Source organism: Scyliorhinus torazame, chromosome 8 (genome assembly GCF_047496885.1).
Source record: "Scyliorhinus torazame isolate Kashiwa2021f chromosome 8, sScyTor2.1, whole genome shotgun sequence".
Classification (NCBI taxonomy): Eukaryota; Metazoa; Chordata; class Chondrichthyes; order Carcharhiniformes; family Scyliorhinidae; genus Scyliorhinus; species Scyliorhinus torazame.
In genome coordinates, this window is record NC_092714.1 from 221,263,827 (window position 1) to 221,289,160 (window position 25,334).

At 47.9% G+C, this 25,334-nt stretch overlaps 1 protein-coding gene across 2 annotated transcripts in view; it reads right to left on the reverse strand.

Annotated features, from left to right (window-relative positions):
• Nucleotides 1-25,087, reverse strand: part of ttpal (tocopherol (alpha) transfer protein-like) — a 46,079-nt gene extending 20,992 nt beyond the window's left edge. The window contains exons 1-4 of one of the 2 annotated variants that reach the window (XM_072514800.1): nt 24,692-25,087; nt 11,206-11,340; nt 10,272-10,749; nt 7,090-7,283 (exon numbers count right to left, since the gene is read on the reverse strand). In XM_072514800.1, coding sequence (XP_072370901.1) covers nt 7,090-7,283; nt 10,272-10,740 — 663 coding nt within the window. In that variant the 5' untranslated portion in view covers nt 10,741-10,749; nt 11,206-11,340; nt 24,692-25,087. The remainder of the gene's footprint in view (nt 1-7,089; nt 7,284-10,271; nt 10,750-11,205; nt 11,341-24,691) is intronic. The other variant, XM_072514799.1, reaches the window with a different exon arrangement.
• Between the last annotated feature and the right edge of the window lie 247 nt (nt 25,088-25,334).

Here is a 25,334-nt window from a genome sequence, read left to right on the forward strand (position 1 = left end):
TTGATGCCAACCCCACTCCGCACCATGCTCCCTCCCCTGTCCTTAACTCCCCCGATCTCCCTAGCTGCGTCCCGCTTCCGAAGTTGATGCGCCAGCATCCGGCTTGCCTTTTCCCCATACTCGTAGACCACCCCCTGGGCCTTCCTCCACTGCACCTCTGCCTTCCTGGTGGTCACCAGGTCGAATTCGGCCTGGAGGCTGCGCCTCTTCCTCAACAATCCTTCCTCAGGTTCTTCCGCATACCTCCTGTCTACCCTCACCATCTCCCCCACCAGCCTCTCCCTCTCCCCCCGCTCCTTGTGGGCCCTGATGGAGATCAGCTCTCCCCTCACCACCGCCTTCAGTGCCTCCCATACCATCCCCACTCGGACCTCCCCGTTGTCGTTGGTCTCCAAGTACCTCTCTATACTTCCTCGGACCCGCTCGCTCACCTCCTCGTCCGCCAACAGCCCCACCTCCAAGCGCCACAGCGGGCGCTGGTCCTTCTCCCACTCCGCGCAGACCTGGCAGTCCCTGGTCATGGTCCTGACCTCCTCGATGGAGTAAGGCAGGTTGTGAGCCTTGATAAAGTGAAAAAAACGGGTGACTCCCGGGTGACAGAGGTCATTGTAGATAGCCCAGAGTCGGTTTACTTGTGCGCTGGCACATGTACCGCGGGTTAGGGCATCTGGGGGCTCATTGAGCTTCCCAGGTCGATACAAGATATCGTAGTTGTAGGTGGAGAGCTCGATCCTCCACCTCAGAATCTTGTCGTTCTTGATTTTGCCTCGCTGTGTATTGTTAAACATGAAGGCAACCGACCGTTGGTCAGTGAGGAGAGTGAATCGCCTGCCGACCAGGTATTGCCTCCAATGTTGCACAGCTTCTACAATGGCTTGGGCTTCCTTTTCGACGGAGGAGTGTCGAATTTCGGAGCCCTGGAGGGTACGGGAGAAGAAAGACACGGGCCTGCCCGTCTGGTTGAGGGTAGCGGCCAGAGCAGAGTCCGACACATCGCTTTCCACCTGGAATGGAATGGACTCGTCCACAGCGTGCATCGCAGCTTTGGCAATATCTGCCTTGAAGCGGTTTAGGCCAGGCGGGCCTCAGCCGTCAGGGGAAAAACGGCGGATTTAATAAGTGGACGGGCCTTGTCCGCATAATTGGGGACCCACTGGGCATATTAAGAGAATAACCCCAGGCATCTCTTCAGGGCCTTGGGGCAGTGGGGGAGGGAGTGTTCCAGGATAAGGTGGGGTTGGGCCCTAGGACTCCATTTTCCACAACGTAGCCAAGGATGGCTAGGCGGGTTGTGCAGAAAACGTATTTTTCCTTATTATAGGTGAGGTTCAGGAGTTTAGCGGTGTGGAGGAAGTGCCGGAGGTTTTCGTCATGGTCCTGCTGGTCATGGCCGCAGATGGTGACATTATCTAAGTACGGGAATGTGGCCCGCAGCCCATACTGGTCAACCATTCGGTCTATTTCTCGTTGGAAGACCGAGACCCCATTGGTGACACCGAAGGGAACCCTGAGGAAGTGGTAGAGGCGGCCATCTGCCTCGAAGGCAGTGTATTGGCGGTCCTCTGGGCGGATAGGGAGCTGGTGGTACGCAGACTTCAAGTCAACTGTGGAGAAGACTCGATACTACGCAATCTGATTGACCATGTCAGATATGCGGGGGAGGGGGTACGCATCGAGCTGCGTGTACCGGTTGATAGTCTGATTGTAGTCGATGACCATCCGGTGCTTCTCCCCAGTCTTGATGACCACCACTTGGGCGCTCCAGGGGCTGGTACTCGCCTCAATGATCTCCTCTCGTAGGAGTCGCTGGACCTCTGACCTGATAAAGGCCCTGTCCCGGGCACTATATCGTCTGCTCCTAGTAACGATGGGCTTACAGTCCGGGGTGAGATTAGCGAAGAGCGAGGGTGGGGCGACCTTAACGGTCGCGAGGCTACAGACGGTGAGGGGGGGCAGGGCTCCACCAAACTTTAAAGTAAGGCTTTGGAGGTGGCACTGAAAGTCGAGCCCCAGTAATAGGGCAGTGCAGAGATGGGGAAGGATGTTGAGCTTAAAGTTAGTGTACTCTACGTCTTGTACAGTAAAGGTCGCAACACAGTACCCCTGGATTTCTACTGTATGTGATCCGGAAGCCAGGGAGATTTTCTAGGTCGCGGGTAAAATTGGGAGGGAGCAGCGCCTTGCCTTATCTGGCTGTATGAAGTTGTCTGTGCTCCCGGAGTCGAAAAGGCAGGCCGTCTCGTGCCCGTTGATCCGGACGGTCATCATAGATTTTGTGAGGTAATGAGGCCGAGGCTGGTCGAGCGTGATGGAGGCGAGCTTCAGAAGGTGATGGGTAGGCTGGTCGGAGGTAGCGGCGGCCAGCGTACGACCGGGTGAGCAGGGCTCCCGAGAGGTTGCGGAGTGGTCCAAAGATGGTGGATGGCATCGGGGATGGTGTCAAAGATGGCGGCCCTCATGGGCCGCGCGTGGCGGGTAGAGTACAAGATCTCATCAAAGATGGCAGCCCCCATGGGTCGCACGTGGCGGGCGAAATCGAATATGGCGGCACCCACGGGTCGCACATGGCGGGTGGCGCGGCAGCTGGGGGCGGCCCCAACAGGCAGCAGGCAGCGCTGTTGGGCCTAGGAGTTTTCGGGAGAGAACAGGCCTGGCAGGCTTTCTCAATTCTGCTACTGATTCCCCAGGGCATTGTCGTCTCATGGCGAGAAGTTGCCTAGCATACACTTCATTTACAGACTTTACATAGTGTCCCTTCAGCAGCACTGTCGCCTCCGCATACGAGGGGGCGTCCCTGATGAGAAGAAAGACTTGCGGGCTAACCTGTGCGTGGAGGATCTGCTTCTTTTGGAGGTCGGTGAAGTCTTCGGTGGAGGATCCGAGGTACGCTTCGAAGCAGCTTAGCCAGTGCTCGAATGTTGCAGTGGCGTCGGCTACCTATGGGTCCAGCTCCAGGAGATCTGGCTTGAGTGATGAATTCATCTTAGATGTTTAGTTTATTAAATTGATATGCCATCAATGAACACACGGCAAGTGGTGAACGTAACTGAGGCTTTAATAAACTAAACAGAAAGCCTCCTGGCCTCGGATCCCGAACTGGGGCAGCGGCGGAGCCTAGCCACCTTTATACCGAGCCGGGGGAGGCGATGCCAGCAGGCAGTAGTTTACCACATTACATATAATACAGTGGCAGTTTACCACAATACACAGATTATATACTACAGTGGTTCGGACCCAGCAGGGACACGCCCAGGCATGTAACAGTACAATACAATACAGTGGTTTACCACAAGCTCTCTCCCGCTTTCCATAAAAATCTTTGTGGAAGAGTAAAGAGTGTTGAAAAGCAGACAAGCAGCTATCATAGCAGATGATTATAAGTTAACACACAGAACCTTAACTCAAAATGTACTATGATCTGGTATTTTTTACAGGTGAGGAAGAGATAGGAGGGAAGCAGATGAAGCCAAAGCAGGCTTGGGAGAAAAGGGCAGTAATAAAGTTCAATCCCCAACTTTTAAAAGAAGGAACCCAGTGTGCTTTTAGTGTGGAAAACCTGGTTACCTAATAAAGAACTTGGCATGCCAGAAAATCAACCAGGGACGTTGTAATCAAGACAGTATTGATGTCCATGAAGGTCGCAAGCCTGTATTTAAATATGGTCAAAGGCCAGAGTATATACCCGGGTTTTCTATTTAAAGGAAAGATGAACCCTGCTTTTTCTAAAAAGGCCATGAAAGGAGAACAGTTTTCTCCAAACATAGGTTATTTACGATCTCAGCTTGTGGCAGCAGTTGCTGATTTTCCAACCAAATATAGAGTGAATACCAGTGTGCTGGTTAAGGGATTCACTGGTGACTATGTAGAGGTCATTTTAATTAAAATGGACCTGCAGAGACAGCTAGATACAGGACATGTACTTGGGTATGACCACACTTGGGTCCCAAGCTTGCCCATACATGGGTAGATTTTTTATTAGGTAATGACTTAGCTGGTGGGAAGGTAGAACCCACAAAGTGTTCTGGGCAGTCCATAGAGACTGGGAGACTGAGGAGAATAAGCCAAATTCTGCACAGATGCAGAGGGCTGAGGAAGTTTCAACGGTCTCACTGGGGGAAATAGAGGTCATAAGACTGAAGAGATTGAAGGAAAACAACAGAGCCAGGTTGGAGCAAGTAGACTTTAACTGAGTCAGGTTAGAGCCCGCAAGATTTAAGGAAGCCAGGGAAAAGCCTGAAAGGATTAAAGTGGCCAAAATAGGGCCAGAGGAAAACCAAGGTGTTGGAACAGGAGCAGCAGTTGAAGGAAATGCAGCAGAAGCATGGTTAGCGGATTCCTTCTATCAATATGTAAATAGAGATAAAGGAAGTTGCCAAACAAATAATCAGAACGTAAGGATGATGCCTCGCCTAGTTAAAGAGCCACAGGGGAATGCAGCAGAAGCTGGGTAACCACCTGAGGGTAGAAGGGACCCAGAAGATACGAGACAGATTGGGGAGGAACACATTCCCGAGGTAAAAGAAAAAAGGAAGGTAACACACCCTAAAACAAGTGCCACATGTGGAAACCACAAGGGAAATACAAGTGAAATCAGTGTGGAATTATCTACTGATGAATCAAATGGCCGTCAAAATTCCAAATCCCACCAAGCCCAGATTTAGAACCCTCTGACGTCTAAGTGCAGGAAGGGAACCCAGACGCTCCACAAGGACTCAAGAGCAATTTATCCCCAATTATCATCTTAGAAATAAGATTTATCAAATGCACCAGAAATGGAACTGTTCAACCCACAAGTTGTGGACACCGCAACTATGGGTCAGGAACGTCACAGCTGGTACAACCATATGGTAAAAGAAATTTGCACAGTAGAAACCTTCGATCTCAGCAACCAATGAAATGTGATTTATTTTAAGGCCCCAGAGTTCAACTTGAACTCCTGTTAAATCCATAGCCAACCAAAGATGGAGAGAACTACCACCAGATGTTAGTGAACATCCAGGCACACTAGAAGACACCTAACAGGGATTTCGAAGGAAAAGGTCAGTAGGCACAGGTTCTGAAACAAAACCTTCCTTAAACCTAACTCCCAACACCAAAAGGGATTTAGTTATAATTGTGCTTCAGAAGATTTTTTTTATTATTAAGGGGCAATTTAGCACAGCCAGTCCGCCTACCCTGCACATCTTTGAGGTTGTTGGGTGTGAGTCCCACGCAGACACGGGGAGACTGTGCAAACTCCACACGGACAGTGACCCAGGGACGGGATCGGTGCTTCAGAAGATTTGAACTTAAACAGAGCAAAGCTGTAACAGTGTTAAGATTTATAAGTGAGAGCGTGGAGATTAATGTGTGTGTGTTTATTTTATTACAACTTTATAATGAAATGTTCCTGTAAGTCACATTTCATTCCGTGTGATTTGGAGGTGTCATAAAAACATGCTTTATGCCGAATTATCATTTTTAATCCACTGGCTAGAAAACCAAGTTGAACTTTTAAAAACAGAGATATTTTAAAACACAGACTAAATGTGTGATTTGACCTCACAAGAAAGGTGGCTACCCAAATTTAGATCACTGTATTCTCCACATTGCAACCCACTGAGATGAGACACAGCACCTGCAAAGACCGATCAAGGGCAATAACCTTAGGAGGATATGAGTGAGCCAGATATATTGTTCCCATGAACGAAGCATCAAGGGAATCACCGGAGATATTCAACAGGAGGTTCCTAGACATGCCACAACCATGTTAGAATCACTGGGTGACGGGCAGCACGGTGGCGCAGTGGTTAGCATTGCTGCCTCGCGGCGCCGAGATCCCAGGTTCGATCATGGCTCTGGGTCACTGTCCGTGTGGAGTTTACACATTCTTCCCGTGTTTACATGGGTTTCACCCCCACAACCCAAAGATGTGCAGGGTAGGTGGATTGGCCACGCAAAATTGCCCCTTGATTGGACAAAATGAATTGGGTACTCTAAATTTATTTTTAAAAGAATCACTGGGTGACATGTAACAGGAGAGTCACCAAGCTACAGACTGTGTACCCCTTTTATTTCTCTGGAGTCTAAGCTGACATATCTATCCTTCCCCACTCTATAATCTATTGGTGTGTATGTGTGAACTGAGTGTTTGCGCGTATGTATTTGCGGAAGTCAGAGCGTATTTTATTATTTTACTTAGATCAGTTTAAGTATAATAAAGCAAGGTATGCAAGGGAAGTTTTTTAGATGTGCGAGGGAGTTTTTTTACACAGAGGGTAGTGGGTGCCTGGAACTCGCTGCCGAAGAGGGTGATGGAGGCAGGTACGATAGAGACGTTTAAGGGGCGTATTGACAAATACATGATGGGAATAGAGGGATAAGGGCCCCGGAAGTGTAGAATGTTTTAGATTAGACCAGGGCAGCACGGTAGCACAGTGGCTAGCACTGTGGCTTCACAGCAGCAGGGTCCCAGGTTCGATCCACCTAACCTGCACATCTTTGGACTGTGGGAAGAAACCGGAGCACCCGGAGGAAACCCACACACACATGGGGAGAACGTGCAGGCTCCGCACAGACAGTGACCCAAGCCGGGAATCGAACCTGGGACCCTGGAGCTGTGAAGCAATTGTGCGAACCACAATGCTACCGTGCTGTTTAAGTGGGTCGGTGCAGACTCGATGGGCTGAATGGCCTCCTTCTGCACATTATGTTTTATGTTCTATGTAGACGGGCAGCTTGGTCGGCGCAGGCTTAGAGGGCCTTTGCTGTACTTTTCTTTGTTCTTTGCTCTTCGTTCAAACCTCCTTCTTAGTTAAACTCCAGAAAACTTATCCGATTGGTTCTTTTATGATCAGAGTGTGTAAAAAGTTAAATTGTTGCTGATTTGGCAACAAAACCTGTTGCGTTCAAACAAGGAGGGGGGAAGGGGGGGGGCATTTCATCCTTTCTCACCTGATTATAACTATGTCATTTTGACAGAGAAAGAGGAACAATATGAAATCCATAAATTAGGCACATTAGGGTCAATGGCAGCTCTGCCTAATGCTGGGACTAAAAAGCCCTGAAAACACTTCAAATTTTACTTTATATTATATACTTTATATTTACCTGTAGAATTCCAATGACCTTTTTGGCCATGAATGGACCAAGCTGTGCAGCTTGGGCCAGGGTAACGCCACTGTAGTCTGCAAGGATGACAATTCCATTCACCTGATTCTCTTCTGCCCGAACAAGCTTCTCCAATGTTATATAAATGGCACGAATGTTTTCTGTGATAGGATAATCACCAATCCTCCATTTCCCTAGAATATAAGTTACATGTTTAAGTGCCTTTGCAAAGCACAATCACTCACATTTAAAATATAATACCCTTTGATTAGCCCATACACAATCTGAGAAACCTAAGGCCATGAATATTTCCTTCATAATCCACATGGAAAGACAGTATAGGAAAAATGTCCAAAAAACTGTCACAATTAAATCCTGATTTTAAATGTCATTAAATAGACAATTCATATATCTCCAGTCCAAGGATTGGTAATTATTCATTTGAATGCCGAGGAAAAGCTCAGGAGAAAATCTTCAGTTCTTAAAGTGTGTTACAGAATTCCTTAAAAGATCTAAAGAGATAAATTCATAAATTCATAAGATTTAGGCTGTTTGACCCATCGAGTCTGTTCCGCCATTCGACCATGGCTGATCTCATCCTGGCCTTAACTCCATATATATAGATGTATATGAAGTGTATATAATGTTCTCTACATGCTATTTTACTGTGGCCAGCTCTCACACACAACCTTGTCCACAGGCAGCTCTTCAATCAGAAATTATTGCACATCCCAATTAAGTGATGACATAAAACATTTTTTAGTTTTATTAATGAAACAGGAAGAATCCTCACTGGTGTATGGGGATTACTGGCAGGCCCCGGTTTAATTCCAGGTATACAGCAAATAACTCATGACAGTTTTCAGTCAAATATTGGGGACTGTGCACAATGGGAAGTGCAAACAGAAACACAGGACCAGAATGTAAGCTAACAACAAGGCCAGAAGTACAACAGCAAAGTGAGCAGAAATAGATATTGTAGAGCAGACAATAAATTGAGAAAACAAAAAAGGGTATAGGGAATCACACTTCCTTGTACAATATTTTTTTAAAGTTGCTTATATGCATATGAACTTACGAACTAGGAGCAGGAGCAGACCATTCAGCCCCTCAAGCCTACGCCGCCATTCAATAAGATCATGGCTGATCTGATTGTTGTCTCAACTCCACTTTCCTTCTATACCCTTTGATGCCCTTGTCAACCAAGAATCGATCTAACTCAGCCTTCATAATATGCAATATTGTACAGGTTGCGGTAGATGGATTCTCAGTCTCCACCACTCTCTGGGGAAGACAGTTTCACAGACTCATGATGCTCTGAAAGGAAATGTTACTTCTCATCTCCATCTTAAATGGGAGACTTTTTTTAAAAAACTGTCCCCTTGTTCTAATCTCTCCCACAAGGGAAACATCCTTCTAGCAACCGCACTTTCAAGTCACCTCAGGCTCTTATTTTTCTCAATAAGATCGCCTTCTCATTCTTCTGAACTCCAATAGATACAGGCCTGACGTAACCAACATTTCCTTGTAGGATAACTCCCTCATCCCCGGGATTAGTCAAGTGAACCCTCTTTGAACTGCTTCAAATGCAATTACATCCTTTCTTAAATAAGGAGACCAAAATTGTACAAAGTAGCCAATAAGTGGTTGCATTAATACCCTATACAATGGTAGCAAAACATCCCCACTTTTATATTCCATTCCTCTTGCAATGAACATCAACATTCCACTTGCCTTCCTAACCGCTTGCTGTACCTGTATACTAACTTTCTATGATTCATGGACGAGGGCACCCAGATCCCTCTGTATTTCAGAGTTCTGCAATCTCTCCCCATTTAAATAATATGTGGCTTTTTATTCCTCCTGCCAAAATTGCCAAGTTCACATTTTCCCACATTATACTCCATCTACCAATTTTGTTCCGGCACTCAACCAGTCTACATCCTCTTCAAAACTTACTTTCCGACCTATCTTTGTGTCATTAGCAAAGTTAGCAACCGTACATTTGATACCATCATCCCAGTCATTAATATAGATTGTAATTAGTTATGTTCATTGTTCCCAATGGAAGTGCTTCAATAAAACATTTGGTTCTTTAATTCTGAAGTGGTTAAGGCACTACAATCGTCAGAAATCGCCGTAACAATAACAGATGTAACAGTTATCTTGTTACACCTGTCTATGTACATTACTGCCTCAGAAAGTAAGTCAAAAGAACCATTCCCTGTAAGGAAGAGGCACACAGCCCTCCTACAGTAAAGATGGTAGAGTCCTCCTCCGCTTTTAATTACTGTTTTCAAGTAAAGAATAAACAGACAAGACAACGTAGAATTATATCAGCTAATTGTCAGCAATACAGCTTTGGATTCTGTCACCAATGAATGCTACCGAAGGTATACTGCTGATCTGTGATTAATAATCCTATAAATTTAATTATGTAAAAGCTTCATCAACTGTTAAGTGTCACTCAGCACTATTCTGGTTCAGCACAATTATCTTTTAATTATAGGACTGGAATTCAAAAAAATTAAATAGTGACTATGAAACTGTTCTGGAGTGCCGTAAAAATCTTTAGAGAAGGTTCTAGTCTGGCCTGCATGTGACTCCAGACCCATAGCAGTCTAGTTGACTCTTAACTGTCCTCTGAGATGGGGTCCAGCATATGGGCAACAAATACTGGCTTTGGCTGTGATGCCCACATCCCATGAAAGAATAAATTAAATTATGTGGGTGGCACGGTGGCTCAGTGGTTAGCATGGCTACCTCACAGCGCCAGGGACCCGGGTTCAGTTCCAACCTTTACTATCTGTTTGAAGTTTGTACGTTCTCCTCTTGTCTGCGTGGGTTTCCTCTGGGTGCTCCCTAGGTCCACAGATGTGCAGGTTAGGTGGATTGGCCATGCTAAATTGCCCCTTAGTGTCCAAAGGTTAGGTGGGGTTACTGGGATGGGGGCGGGGGGGGGCGCGCGTGAGGTGCTCTTTCAGAGGGTCGGTGCAGACTGGATGGGCCAAATGGCACTGCAGGGACTCGATGATTCCAACCAAGTAGCTTTGTAGAAATCTTGCCATTGCACAGCCTGGATATTTTCATTTAAGATTTAAGAATGACATGGTTTTCAATTAAGCACACTCACTTTGCTTTAAGTTTTTCAAATACACTTTCGCTCAATTCTGTTCATTTACCTGGTCGAATTACCAAAATACACCGACCGTAAGGATCAGGATAAGGGAGAACAGTAAGAAATCCAGAGTCTAGCACATGTTTTATTGCAGATGGTTTCAAATTTGTAAACACCTCGGGCCAAGTCCTTTGGCTTGCATGATAATTCATTAAAAGCTTCAACGCCCTGTCATAATCAAACTTGCGAGCTCTGAGGAAGCGTAACAAAAAGGCATCATCCATGCGGGTTTTTAGATTTGGTGCTTCCTTCAAAATCATGTCTCTCAGAGCCTGCACATCGCGGAGCCTCCATTCAGGCTTCTCCTGAAGCTCTTCCTGTGCTTTAGCGATCAGATGTGGACTCAAGGTGCACACGTATGGCTGTGTTTTGGGGGAGGCTTGAAATTGAATGTCTATTGGCATTGAAGGGGCATCACCATCACAGGGGGCATTCTCTTCTGCTATCAATGACTTGTGAGATTCTGTCTCCATTATGAAATGCTAAAGGAAAAAAACATCAGACATTCAGAATAGTTATGTTTTCGATATAGAGTACCTCATTATACATTGAAGCAGCACGATGTATTAATTAATAGAAGTAAACTCCTCACCAGCTACCATTTTTGTGGAATAATTACATTTTGTGTAATTATTTCAATTTCTATCAAGATTTTCGAGAACTGATTTTCATGGGTATATTAGCTTGCAAAACCTGAATTGGATTTCTTTTTTGTTTGTCAAATGGGTACAAGAGGACTTATCTTGGACACCATTGTGTCTAGGTCCTTCACTTTCCATGTAACAATTCTTCCCCCTTAACACAGGCACCTGGCTCAAAATAATATCCAATATCTAAAGATCTGGCTCCAATGTAGTCTTTTTTAAGGCCTAACTAAATACCTAAAATATTATTTGTTGGAGCTAGGGGACCCTAAACACACACGCTTTGTCACTGACCCCAAGTACAGTGGTCCAGAGATGTTTTTTGCAGGCTTGTCAGCTGAGACTTTTAGTTTTCAGGCGCCTGGACGAGTACAACTCATTCTATAGGGGATCTGTGGTTCTGTGAACAGGTAACGCAGCAGGATGACTCTGCAACCAACCGAGAAACGCAGATTGTAAACCAGGACGTAAAAGCCAGAAATGTAAATTATGTTCAAATCAGTGTACAGAAAGTTAAATAACAAATGGGCATACAGATAGGATTAAGCGAGACACGTGAGAAAAACTTTAAAAAATACAATAGATTAATTTTCTCCTGATGGAATGAGTCTCCATGTTTGTAAAATTAATTTTCCATTTCAAAAATATTCAGTACTAATTATAATTTACTCTGCCATTAAAAACTCACTGAAGTCTGAATGTTACAGCTCTAATTTCTTCAATGATTTAGAGTGTGGCACTATTGGGTAATTATTCCAAGCCCTTGCGATTGCTGTGAATTTGTCAGAAGTGCAACCATTCACCATGTGGATGAAGAGATTCCTCTGGTGGCAACTTCTGAATTTCTGTCTTGAACTGCCGATATCTAATTGTTTTTTTAAATTTAGAGTGTCCAATTCTTTTCTTTCCAATTAAGGGCAATTTAGCGTGGCCAATCTACCTACCCTGCATGTCTTTGGGTTGTGGGAGTGAGACCCAAGCAGACACGGGAGAATGTGCAAACTCCACATGGACAGAGACCCAGGGCCAGGATTGAGCCCGTGTCCTCAGCGCTTTGAGGCAGCAGTGCTGCTGATAGCTGACTGATAAACTCTCCATTATTATCACAGCAAAAGTCTTGATAAACTTGCTTGATTTCTTTGAGGACGCAACCAGCAAGGTGGATAATGGGGAATCTGTGGATGTGGTATATCTAGACTTCCAGAAGGCCTTTAACAAGGTGCTGCATAAAAGACTGGTCCAGACGGTGAGATCATAGGAGATTGGGGTAGAGTACCAGATTGGTTTGAGGATTGGCTGACTGACAGAAAGCATAGGGTCAGGACAAATGGGTGTTTCTCTGGCTGGTGAACTGTAACTAGCGGGGTGCCACAGGGTCAGTACTCAGACCTCAACTGTTTACAATCTATATAAATGATCTGCAAGCATAACGTAGCAAAATTTGCGTATGACATTGAAATAGGTGAAAAAGCAGGCAGTGAAGAGGAGATAAAGATTTTACAAACAGGCTAATCAGGCTAGGAGATTGGGCAAAAATTTGGCAGATGGAGTTCAGTGCAGTTAAGTGTGAGGTTACCCATTTCGGCCTCTTAGAAATGCAAATTATCTAAATGAAAAGCAGATTCACAATGCGTCTGGGCAGAGGGATCTGGCTGCCTTTGTTCATGAATCGCAGAAAGTTGGTATGCAGGTACAGCATGTAATTAAAAAGACAAATGGAAAGTTAGTGTTTATTGCAAAAGGACTGGGGTACAAAAGTAGAGAAGTTTCGTTGCAATTGTATAGGGTGTTGGTGAGACCACATCTGGAGTATTGTGGCCTATTTTGGTCTCCTTATTTGAGGAAGGATGTGGTGATATTGGAGGCAGTTCAGAGGAGGTTCACCAGATTGATTCCGGGGATGAAAGGGTTGACATATTTCCTCCCTCAAGTCCCAATAGACATGCTTGTTACTCGCTGGAGTTTAGAAGAATGAGAGGGGATCTGATTGAGGTATATAAAATACCAAAAGGGATTGATAAAGTAAATGAAAACCAAATGTTCCCCCTTGTGGGGCAATCTAGAACAAGAGGTCACAGATATTATTTCAGAGGCAGTAGATTTTTTAAAAAAATATATGTTTATTCAAAATTTTCAACAATTTTCAACCAAACACTCCAGAAAGAGAGAAAGAAAAACAAAATTAGACATAGGAAATCAAACAAGGATACATTAACCCCATTTAACCAATAACTACAAAAGTGGGGAAAACGCCCCCTTTTAACAAAAACATAAACCAACCCCCCCCCCCCCTTGGGTTGCTGCTGTTTCGACCTCCACCTAGCGTTCCGCGAGAAAGTCTAGGAACGGCTGCCACCCCCTGGAGAACCCCTGCACAGACCCTCGCAAGGCAAACTTTATCCTCTCCAACTTAATGAACCCTGCCACGCCATTGATCCAAGTTTCCGCGCTCGGGGGCTTTGCATCTCTCCACTTTAGTAGGATCCCCCGCCGGGCTACCAGGGAAGCAAAGGCCAGAACTCCGGCCTCTTTCGGCTCCTGCACTCCCAGCTCGTCCGATACCCCAAATAGTGCTGTCCCCCAGCTCGGCTTGACCCGGGTGTTCACAACTTTGGACATAGCCCTCGCAAAGCCCCTCCAGAACCCCTCCAGTGCCGGGCACGTCCAGAACATATGGGCGTGATTCGCTGGGCTCCCCGAACATCTCACACATCTGTCCTCCACCCCAGTAAACCTACTCATCCTCGCCCGTCATATGCGCCTGATGTATTACTTTGAACTGTATTAGACTGAGCCTGGCGCATGAGGAGGAGGAATTGTCCCTGCCCAGGGCATCAGCCCACAGACCCTCATCCAGTTCCTCCCCGAGCTCCTCCTCCCACTTGCACTTCAACTCCTCCACCGAGGCCTCCTCCGCTTCCTGCAGCTCCTGATAAATCGCCGAGACCATGCCTTCTCCAACCCATACACCCGAAATCACCCTGTCCTGAATCCTTTGTGCTGGAAGTAGTGGAAATTCCCTCTCCTGCCACCTCACAAGCGCCCTCACTTGCATATATCTAAAAGCGTTTCCGGGAGGCAACCCAAATTTCTCCTCCAGTGCCCCTAGGCTAGCAAAAGTCCCATCTATAAACAGGACCCCCATCCTTTTAATTCCTGCCCGATGCCAACTTAGGAATCCCCCAACCATCCTGCCCGGCACAAACCTATGATTATCCCGTATCGGAGACCAAATTGAGGCCGCCACCTCACCCCTTTGTCACCTCCACTGCCCCCAGATCTTCAATGTCGCCGACAGCAACGGGCTCATGGTGTACCTCGTCGGCGGTAGCGGCAGCGGTGCCGTCACCAGCGCACCCAAGCTAGTACCCACACAAGACTCCGCCTCTAGCCTCTTCCACGTTGCCCCCTCTCCCTCCATTACCCATTTACGGATCATTGCCACATTAGCTGCCCAATAATAATCACACAGATTCGGCAGCGCCAGCCCGTCCCTGTCCCAACTGCGCTCCAGAAACACCCTCTTCACCCTCGGGGTCTTGCTCGCCCATACAAAACCCATAATACTCCTGCTTACCCGCTTGAAAAAAGCCTTGGGGATTAGGATGGGCAGGCACTGGAACACGAACAAGAACCTCGGGAGGACCATCATCTTGACCGACTGCACCCTACCCGCCAGGGAAAGTAGCAACACATCCCATCTCCTAAAGTCTTCCTCCATCTGGTCCACCAACCGTGTCAAATTAAGCTTATGCAGGGCCCCCCAGCTCCTAGCTACCTGAATACCCATGTATCGAAAGCTCCTCTCCGCCCTCTTCAACGCCCTCTAGCTCCTCTAGCCCCCTTTCCTGGCCTCCCGCATGCACGATAAATAGCTCACTCTTCCCCACGTTGAGCTTGTAGCCCGAGAAGTCCCCAAACTCCCTAAGGATTTGCATGACCTCCGCCATCCCCCTCACTGGATCTGCAATATATAACAGGTCATCAGCATACAACGATACCCGATGTTCCTCCCCTCCACTGACCAACCCCCTCCAGTTCCTAGGCTCCCTTAATGCCATGGCCCGTGGCTCAATTCCCAGCGCGAACAGCAAAAGGGGACAGGGGACACCCCTGTCTCGTCCCCCAGTACAATCTGAAATATTCCAATCTCCGCCGGTTCGTAGACACGCTCGCCACCGGGACCCTGTATAACAACCTGACCCACCCTATGAACCCTTCCCCGAACCCAAACCTGCTAAGCACTTTCCACAGGTACTCCCACTCCACCTGATCAAAGGCCTTCTCCGCGACCATAGCTGCCACCACCTCCACCTCCCCTCCCACCGAGGGCATCATAATCATGTTCAGGAGCCTCCGCACATTCGCATTTAACTGCCTGCCCCTCACGAACCCCGTCTGGTCTTCATGTATCACACCCGGGACACAATCCTCAATCCTCGTAGCGAGGACCTTTGCCAGCAACTTGGCATCTACGTTAAGGAGCGAGATCGGCCTATACGAACTGCACTGCAGTGGGTCCTTATCCCGCTTGAGAATCAGCGAGATCAGCGCCCGAGACATTGTCGGGGGCAGCGTCCCTTCCTCCCTCGCCTCATTGAAGGTTCTCACCAGCAACGGGCCCAACAGATCCACATACATCCTATAAAATTCAACCAGGAACCCATCCGGTCCCGGGGCGTTGCCTGCCTGCATGCTCCCCAATCCCTTAACCAGCTCCTCCAGCCTATTCGGGGCCCCCAGGCCAGCCACCAGCTCTTCCTCCACCCTCGGGAACCTCAGTTGATCTAAGAACCGCCGCATCCCCTCTGCCCCCTCCGAGGGCTCTGACTTGTACAGGTCCCCATAGAAATCCCTAAATACCTCATTTATTTTAACCGCACTCCGCACCATATTCCCCCCCTATCCCTGACTCCTCCAATCTCCCTCGCTGCCTCCCTCTTACGTAGCTGATGCGCCAGCATCCGACTCGCCTTCTCCCCATACTCATACACTGCTCCCTGCATTTTCCTCCACTGAGCCTCTGCCTTCCCCATGGTCAATAGATCAAATTCCATTTGGAGGTTCCATCGCTCCCTCAGCAGCCCCTCTTCGGGGGCCGCTGCATAGCTCCTGTCCACCCTTACTATCTCCCCCACCAACCTCTCCCTCTCCATCCTCTCTCTCTTCTCCCTGTGAGCCCTAATTGAAATTAGCTCTACCCTAACCACCGCCTTCAGAGCCTCCCAAACCACACCCATCTGCACCGCCCCATTATCATTGCCTCTATGTATCTCTGAATGCACCCCCGGACCCGCCCACAAACCTCCTCATCCGCCAACAGTCCCACGTCCAGGCGCCACAGCGGACGCTGGTCCCTCTCCTCCCCCAACTCCAAATCCACCCAGTGCGGGGCGTGGTCCGAAATCGCTATAGCCGAATATTCTGTTCCCTCCACTCTTGGGATCAGTGCCCTACTCATCACAAAGAAGTCTATCCGTGAATAGGCCTGATGTACATGGGAGAAAAAAGAGAACTCTCTGGCCCCCGGATTGGCAAACCTCCACGGATCCACTCCCCCCATCTGTTCCATAAACCCCCTTAGCACCTTGGCCGCAGCTGGCTTCTTACCCGTCCTTGACCTGGATCGGTCCAATGCTGGGTCTAGTACCATATTAAAGTCCCCCCCATTACCAAGCTCCCCGCTTCCAGATCCAGGTACCGACTCAACATGCGCCTCATAAACCCTGCATCGTCCCAATTCGAGGCATACACATTCACCAGTACCACTCGGGTCCCCTGCAACCTACCACTCACATTCATGTATCAACCCCCATTATCCGCTACAATATTCAGCGCCTCGAATAACACCCGCTTCCCCACCAGTATTGCAACCCCTCTCGTCTTCGCATCCAGCCCTGAATACCCATCCCTTTCTCAGCCTGATCTGATCTGCCACCTTCAAGTGCGTCTCCTGAAGCATAACAACGTCTGCCTTCCGTCCCTTTAAGTGCGTGAACACCCGGGCCCTCTTGACCGGCCCATTTAGGCCCCTCACATTCCATGTTATCAACCGGATCAGGGGGCTACTCGTGCCGCCGCCCCCCCCCCCCCCCTGCGCCGACTAGCCATCCTCTTTCTTACGCCAGCCACGTGCCCACGCCTCCCGCACACTCCAGTCCCCCAGGCGGCGAACCCCCGCCCCGACTCTCCCTTTTACCTCCAGCTCATCTTCGGTCAGTACAGCAGCAACCCTGTCCGCCCCCCCCCCCCCCCCCCCCCCCCCCAGCTAGACCACCGTCTAGCCCCCTTGCTCCCCCCATTGACTCCTGCTGACCCCGGCCGCTCCCGCCTTTGCCTGAGCTTCACCCCCTTTCGGTGGAGCACCGCCTTGGCCCAGTTGAATCCAGCCCTCTTCTTAGCCAGCTCTGCACACCAGTCTTGATAAATACGCATCTCCGTATTCTCCCACCTGCTGCTCCGTTCCTTCTTCGCCCATCTCAGGACGCACTCCCTGTCCATGAAGCGGTGAAACCTCACCACGACAGCCCTGAAATGAGGTAGAACTACTTCTTGCGGAGGGTGGTGAAATTGTGGAACTCGAGTCCCAATATTGCGGTGGAGTCCGAGGCATTAAATGGTTTCAAGGAGATATATTTCTGATGACAAAAACGGTTAAAGGGATATGGGGAACAGGTGGGGAGGTGGATTTGAGACCAGGAAGAGATCAGCCTTGATCTGATTGAATGGTGGAGCAGGCTGAATTGCCTACTTCTGCTCCTAATTCCTATGTTCCTATGTCTAGAGGTCCCTACTACAAGCACACAGCCAAACTATGCCCCGAAAGCTCCAGACAAAAATATATTACCAGCTTAAGCCAATATATGAAAAATTCCATCTTCATGACATTCATACCTCACAAGTGCCAGGCAATTGACTATTTCCAACAAAAGAGAATCTAACGATCTTCCCTTGTCTTTCAATGGCAATACCACTGCTGAATTCCTCACTACCTGGGGATACTGTTTGGATGTTATCATTGACCAGAAACTGAATTGGACTAGTCATATAAATTCTGTGATTGCAAGAGCATGTCTGAGGCAGGTAATAACGCACCTCCCGACTCCCTAAAGCCTGTCCACCATATACAAGCCACAAGTCAAGAATCTGATGGAAATCTTTCCATTTGCTTGGATGAGTGCAGATCCTACAACATTCAAGAAGCCCAATACCAGCCAGGACAAAGCAGGCACTTGATTGGCACCTCGTACATACAATAAAAATTCACTCACTCTTCCACTGATGCACAATGGCAACAGTGTGTACCATCTACATGGGCGGCATGTTAGCACTGTTGCTTCACAGCGCCAGGGACCCGGGGTCGATTTCCGGCTTGGGTCACTGTCTGTGTGGATTCTGCACATTCTACCCCTGTCTGCGTGGGTTTCCTCCGGGTGCTCCGGTTCCCTCCCACAAGTCCCGAAAGACGTGCTTGTTAGATGAATTGGACATTCTGAATTCTCTCTCAGTGTACCTGAATAGGCGCCGTAATGCGGCGACTAGGGGATTTTCACAGTAACTCCATTGCAATGTAATGTAAGCCTACTTGTGACACTAATAAAGATTATTATTATAAGATGCAATGCAGCAACTCAGCAAGGCTCCTTCAACATCACCTTCCAAGGATGCCGACCTGGAAGGAAAAGATCAGTAGATGCATGGGAATACCATGACCTGGCTTGTTCCTCTCCAAACCACAAACCATCCTGAAATAACATTGCCACTGTCGCTGGGTCAAAATCCTGGAACTCCCTTCCGAACAGCGCTGTGGATGTTCCTACAGGAACTGCAGTGATTCAGGAAGGCAGCTCACCACTACCTTCTCAAGGGCAATGAGGAATGGGGAACAATGACCCCACATCCCAGCAGTTTCTACATCCCATAAAAGAGAAAAAAATCTTCTAATCCATGTGAAACTATTACCTTTTAGGGTTTATAAATTTTGAAAGGCTGTAAATGTGCTTAACAATGCAGATCTGATACTTTCTAATGTACAGAAAGTATCTTCTCTGAAATGCTATTGTTTGAAGCCTACTACCAAAAGTCTAGAGTACAAAAGATGTGCATCTGAAGCAGAAATACAATCTGCATTTCTCTTCTGGAACAAAACAAATAAGTAGACTAAATGAAACCTTTGCTAGTCCTTCTGCAGCCTGGTCTTGTTAGGGGCTGGTTTAACACAGTGGGCTAAACAGCTGACTTGTAATGCAGAACAATGCCAGCAGCATGGGTTCAATTCCCGTACCAGCTCCCCGAACAGGTGCCGGAATGTGGTGACTAGGGGCTTTTCACAGTAACTTCATTGAAGCCTGCTTGTGACAATAAGCAATTATATATTTTATACACCTTGAAATGTACAGCAGCAGATGTGACCGATTTATGATCGCATCTGCTACTCAGTCTAAGCTAAAGATGGTGTCTTTACTTAACTCTACAAAAAGTTTGTCTGACATCAAAAGGCAGATAAGCTAATAATTTCCTTCAACTTAGTGTCAATGAAGCCCCAGTCAGTGTTTCCCTTCCTGTCTGCAGGTACAAGTCACTGTCACAACCCCATCAACCTCAGGAAGAGTCAGAAGGTGTGGGACATTGATTACTGGTTGGCCCTGAGCTCAGCCTTGGCCCGGTACTTTTAAGAAATGGGTGTTTACCAGTGATGTCAGAGTGTGGGTGGAGCTGGGCTGTCTGTCAGCTTTTTACTTTTGTTTTAGGCTGTTTGCTGCAGGGTGTGTTTTACTTTCGTTTTTCATTGTTGGAGCTGAAGCCAGACAAAGCAGGTGTCCTGCTGTTCTCTCTGCCATGAAAAGACTGTCTCGTGATCATTTGGTGAATTCAGAATTATAAATGTTTTCAGTGGTGAATGTAAACCTGATGTGCTTCTGTTAAAAGGTGTTTCTTCGGTCTTCTGGATGTTGTGCGGGAAGTTATTAAGGATTGCTTAGTGTATTCTTTGGGGGTTGTATTTGAATTAATGGTTGCTAAGATGTTCACTGTATGTTTTATAAAGGTTAACTTGAGTTCATAGAATAAACATTGTTTTGCTTTAAAAAATACTTTTCCATTTCTGCTGTACCACACCTGTAGAGTGGGACGGGTGCTCCCCATACCACAATCTATTAAAAGTTGTGGGTCAGGTGAACTTCATGATTCACTTTGGGGTTCTCTAAACCCTGGCCCATAACACTACCAACAGTGACCACTGCTCTTGCTTGGTGCTGTCCATGTGCAGAGCTGCAGTATGAGATGGGATGTCCTCTCACATTGCCAAAGCTGAAAGATTTAAGTGGGGTGAGCTGGGGTACATGGAGATGGGCTCATCTCTGGAGATGGGCTCATCTCTGAAATTTACATCGAAATGTAGGGAGCCCAACCTTGGTGTAAATTCCAGCCTCGTGTCTGCGTCTCCTGCCAGTTCAGCTTCTAGAATCATCTATTCGGCAGTCTCCCTGCCTCAATCCTCAAATCATCTGAAATTCCGTATCCCCGTTTTGTTCACCCCTATCTTTCTGAAATTCCAGTAGCCTTGAATCCAGAAGAGTTGACTTCAAAATGCTCCCATTCACTTCAGCTTTTCCATAATCTTTCTCAACCTTGGTGAACTTCTCCTGTTTCCACACTGTTTCTTTGCTCTTCTACCACCTTGCTCTTCTACCACCTTCCATTGTGTGTTGCCATTCAGCCACTATATTTGTGTCCTCTGGTACTTCCTGCTTCCATCCACCTTGTCACCTATTTCCAAAAATCACCTTAAAACCCTTCTGCTCTGTCATCTTTGTTCCCCAATTCATATCCTACTTTATTTTTCTCTTTTTGCCTGGTTGGTGTCTATTCAGTTTTGTAAAAAAGAAAAGACTTGTATTTATATAGTGCCTTTCAGAACTTAGGACATCGCAACGTTCTTTGCAGTTAGGTATTTCTGAGGTGTAATCATGGATGTAACATAGGAAATGCAGCAGCCAAAATGTGCACAGCTAGCAAACCTCTGCAAACCACAATGATCATGACCATATGAATGAACTGTTGATTGAGGGATAAATGTTGGCCCGGACACTGGGCATAACTCCACTGTTCTTCAAAAGAGAGCAATGGGATCTTTCACATGTACCTGAGAAAGCACTCAGGGTCTTGATTTAATGTCTCATGTGAAAGGCCACACCTGCTCAGTACTGCAAGCTGGACTATCAGCCTTGACCCTTTTTTGGGGGGGAGGGGGGGAGGTGGGGGGGGGGGGGGGAGGGGGGGGGAAAGTCCTCTCAGAAAAGCCAATTGAAACTTCTTCCTGTATGCAAGTAAATTATATAAAAGTGTGTAATGACTTAGGCCAGGCCTTTGAGATTGGCCAGTTAGAATACGAGTTCCCTGATTAGTGGCCCAATCAGTGAACCCCTTTCTGTGTATATAACAGGGAGTGTCAGATCCTCTGCACTCCTGGTGTAGACAGCAGGCTGAATGGTCATGGTTGTTCAGCTGTTGGGTTTGTAAATGAAAGGAATTCTGGTGACGGGACTTCTGCCTCCGTGGACTTATTACAGTGGCGACAAGGAAAACGGGACGACCCGAAGAAACCTGCTCGTCAGCAGCTGCCGCATATTGAGGGTATGCTGCTGACAGGCAAAATGCCTTTATTCGGAAAGTTAACTCTGCAGTGGAAGACTGGGCCCAATATGTAGAGCGGATTAAATACTTCTTTAGAGCAAACGATATAATTCCGGATGAAAAGCAACGGGTCATTCTCACTTTTCCGGAGGCACCGGACACGAAAACTTTCCAGGAATTGACGGACTTAGTAAAAGAGTACTATGACCCTAAGCCACCTCTGATCCTGCGAAGGTATCGGTTTTACTCAGCATTCCGAGACACTGGGGAGTCGGTTACAAACTTTTTAACAAGATTAAGGCTATTAGCAGAGGCTTGCGACTTTAGCCTGATGCTAAATGAGATAGAACATAGAACATACAGTGCAGAAGGAAGCCATTCGGCCCATCGAGTCTGCACCGACCCATTTAAGCCCCCACTTCCACCCTATCCCCGCAACCCAATAACCCCTCCTGAACCTTTTGGTCACTAAGGGCAATTTATCATGGCCAATCCACCTAACCTGTATGTCTTTGGATTGTGGGAGGAAACCGGAGCATCAGGAGGAAACCCACGCAGACACGGGGAGAACATGCAGACTCCGCACAGACAGTGACCCAGCGGGGAATCGAACCTGGGACCCTGGCGCTGTGAAGCCACAGTGCTATCCACTTGTGCTACCGTGCTGCCCACAAAGATGCTCCGAGACCGTTTGGTATGTGGAATAAATAACTTAGCAATACAGAAACGTCTGTTGGCAGAGGCCGAGCTGGATTGCAAACAAGCATTGCAGCTGGCTTTGTCCTTAGAAAAAGTGGCAAGCGGAGCGCATGAGTTACAGGGTACTCCGATGGAGGTCGATGCCCATACCAGTGAAACTGAGTTAAGGGACTACCGCTGGGGGATAAGCAACTGCATAGCCAACCTCCGGAATGACTCCGATACTAAGTTAAGCAGGCCCACTTGCAGAAGCCCACCCAAGCAAGGGAAAATTAGGTCCAGACAGGCGGCAGCCCCTGCAGCCTTTCACCTGGCAAAATATTGTAGTTGTTGCCAGAGATCGGAGCTAGAAAGGAGAAATTGAAGCCCAAAACCATCATCATGGAGAAGGTCATGTAGGCCGGGGTACAGGAGAATGCATACCCTAGAAGCCCCACCTACCTCCCATGAGGAACAACTACCATTGCAAAACTCCGCACCTCGTTCACAACTCATGGTATCCCGAAGGTGTTAGTTTCAGATAATGGATCAGTTTTCACCAGCCAGGACTTCACAAAATTTATGAAGTCGAATGGCATTTGGCACATAAGGACGGCACCATACCACCCGGCATCGAATGGTTTGGCGGAGAGAGCCATCCAGACCTTAAAGTCGGGTTGAAGAAACAGCCAGCAGCATCATTGGACACCTCACTGTCGCGCTGGCTATTTCACTACAGAACAACCACACATGCCACAACGGAAATAGCACCGGCAGAGCTACTCCAGGGCAGACGAGTCCAGACCCGGCTGAGACTACTATTCCCGAATTTAGGTGGCAGAATAGAGAGATACCAAGAGGCCCAATGCAGAGGCCACGACAACACTCGCCGAGAAAGACAGTTCAACACGGGTGAAAATGTATGGATCAGAAATTATGCGAATGACCCCACATGGGTAGCAGGAACAGTCAGGGCCAGGACAGGACCTGTGTCGTCGTATGAGATACGTGTGGGAAAACATGTAATAAACACCTGGACCAGGTGTGCGCCTCAGATTTGTTTCCTCCCCCGGAGCTGACTCAGACCAGCCTACCAAGGACCATGGAGAGTCCTCCCCGACAAACTATTCACGCTCCTCGACACCACTGGTGAGGACAACGGACCCGGATATGGACACCGTGGATGATGCCGCAGCTGTACCCCTGCCGCTGGAGGAAAGGGGCAAACCGCCCCTCAGGCGCTCACATCAGAAAAGACGGGCCCCATTATACCCCCCCCCCCCCCCCCCCCCCCCCCACATTGGAGGCCGAAGTGGAGGAGCCGGACCCGGTGCAAAAACAAAGCAGGAGACCCATGAGTCACGAGGACCAAATCCTCCTTGGATTTTGGAGGGGAGAGGTGGAATGACTTATGCCAGGCCTTTGAGATTGGCCAGTTAGAATTCGAGTTCCCTGATTAGTGGCCCAATCAGTGAACCCCTTTCTGTGTATATAACAGGGAGTGTCAGATCCTCTGCACTCCCAGTGTCGACAGCAGGCTGAATGGTCATGGTTGTTCAGCTGTTGGGTTTATAAATAAAAGGAATTCTGGTGATGGGACTTCTGCCTCCGTGGACATATTACAAAGTACAAACAGTTAGATAACCTGTGTTTGCTCCTACATTCTTAAGGACGGGTCAATGACTAGGGGCATAGGTTTAGAGGAGATGTACGAGTCAGGTTTTTTTACACAGAGGGTAGTGGGTGCCTGGAACTCGCTGTCGGAGGAGGTGGTGAAAGCAGGGACGATAGTGGCATCTTGACAAACACATGAATAGGATGGAAATAGAGGGATACGGACCCCGGAAGTGTAGAAGATTTTAGTTTAGACGGGCGTCAGCGCAGGCTTGGAGGGCCGAAGGGCCTGTTCCTGTGGTGTACTTTTCTTTGTTCTTTGACGGTAGTAAGTACGTTGAAATAGAACCAGACTTGACTAATCTTTGGAATGGGCAGCACTTGAGAGTCTGTTTTGGGTATAAATCTGAGACTGAATCTTTGGGCCTCTTGACATCCCTGGCAGTGCTCATAGCCTTTGGAAAGATGAGGGGGTTATATATTGGGGGAGCAAGTCCCAATCAGGCAAGTTTTGAGACTCGTACAGTCTGAGAGGGGTCAGCAGTTTGCCAATTAATCAATGCATTGAGTACAATAATCAGGCCACAACCAGGAAGTGAGTTCAGACGCTTGAGGCACATTGCATCACTGGTGCTGGGATGCAGGACGCCTGTACACCGGGCATTTAACAATAAAACAACAAGTTAGCTGAATGATACCGATTCAGACCTGCTGTTTGATTCGGGGGGCTGGGAAGAGAGCACAAGATGTAACAAAGGTGACCGCCGGCGCTTGGGGAGCCGGTCTCCCTATTTACAGTGCCCGCTTGCGGAAGGGGAAATAGCGACAAGTGAAGTACAAGCGCGTCACTAACCTGCCCGGTCCGCGGTGCCGGGGATGAAGGTCAGCAGGAACTGTCCAAAGACCGGGCCGGAGCAGGAAGGCTTTAAGACGGAAAGAGGGGCTGCACTGGTCGGGCTTCACCTCCAGCCGCAGCTCCGCGGGCACCGGCGCCACCAACAGCTCATCGGGAGACAGACATGAACCAGCCCGAGCAGCCCAGATTGAGAAATCAGCTCACTTAGTGGGCGTCAAACCCTCAGCATACAAACCTAATAATGAGGGCGTGAGGACGTAAAATATATAGGTCCAGCCAGACAGGACTGTCACTGACTTTTCCGCTCTGGATATGTCCTCTGGAAACTCCGGGGACGAGCTTCATTATTCCAAAGGGTGAAGGCCATTTGAAATAGGAGAAGCTGGGTTTGCCTTCAGATTTAAATGCTTCAAAGGGCTACATTCTAAACCGAAATCAAACTGTCACACCGAACAGCTGCCCCCTCCCCCCCAGATTGTATCCCATCGGTAAATATATTTGCTCTTGTAGCTTTAAGATGGAGTATGTTAATATGTGACAAATATTTTCACAAGTGCGATTGACAGGAAAGTGCTGATCAGTGAGGTGTCTCCATCAACGTGGCAAGGAGCTAGATTTGACATTCTACTTCCAGGTTTCT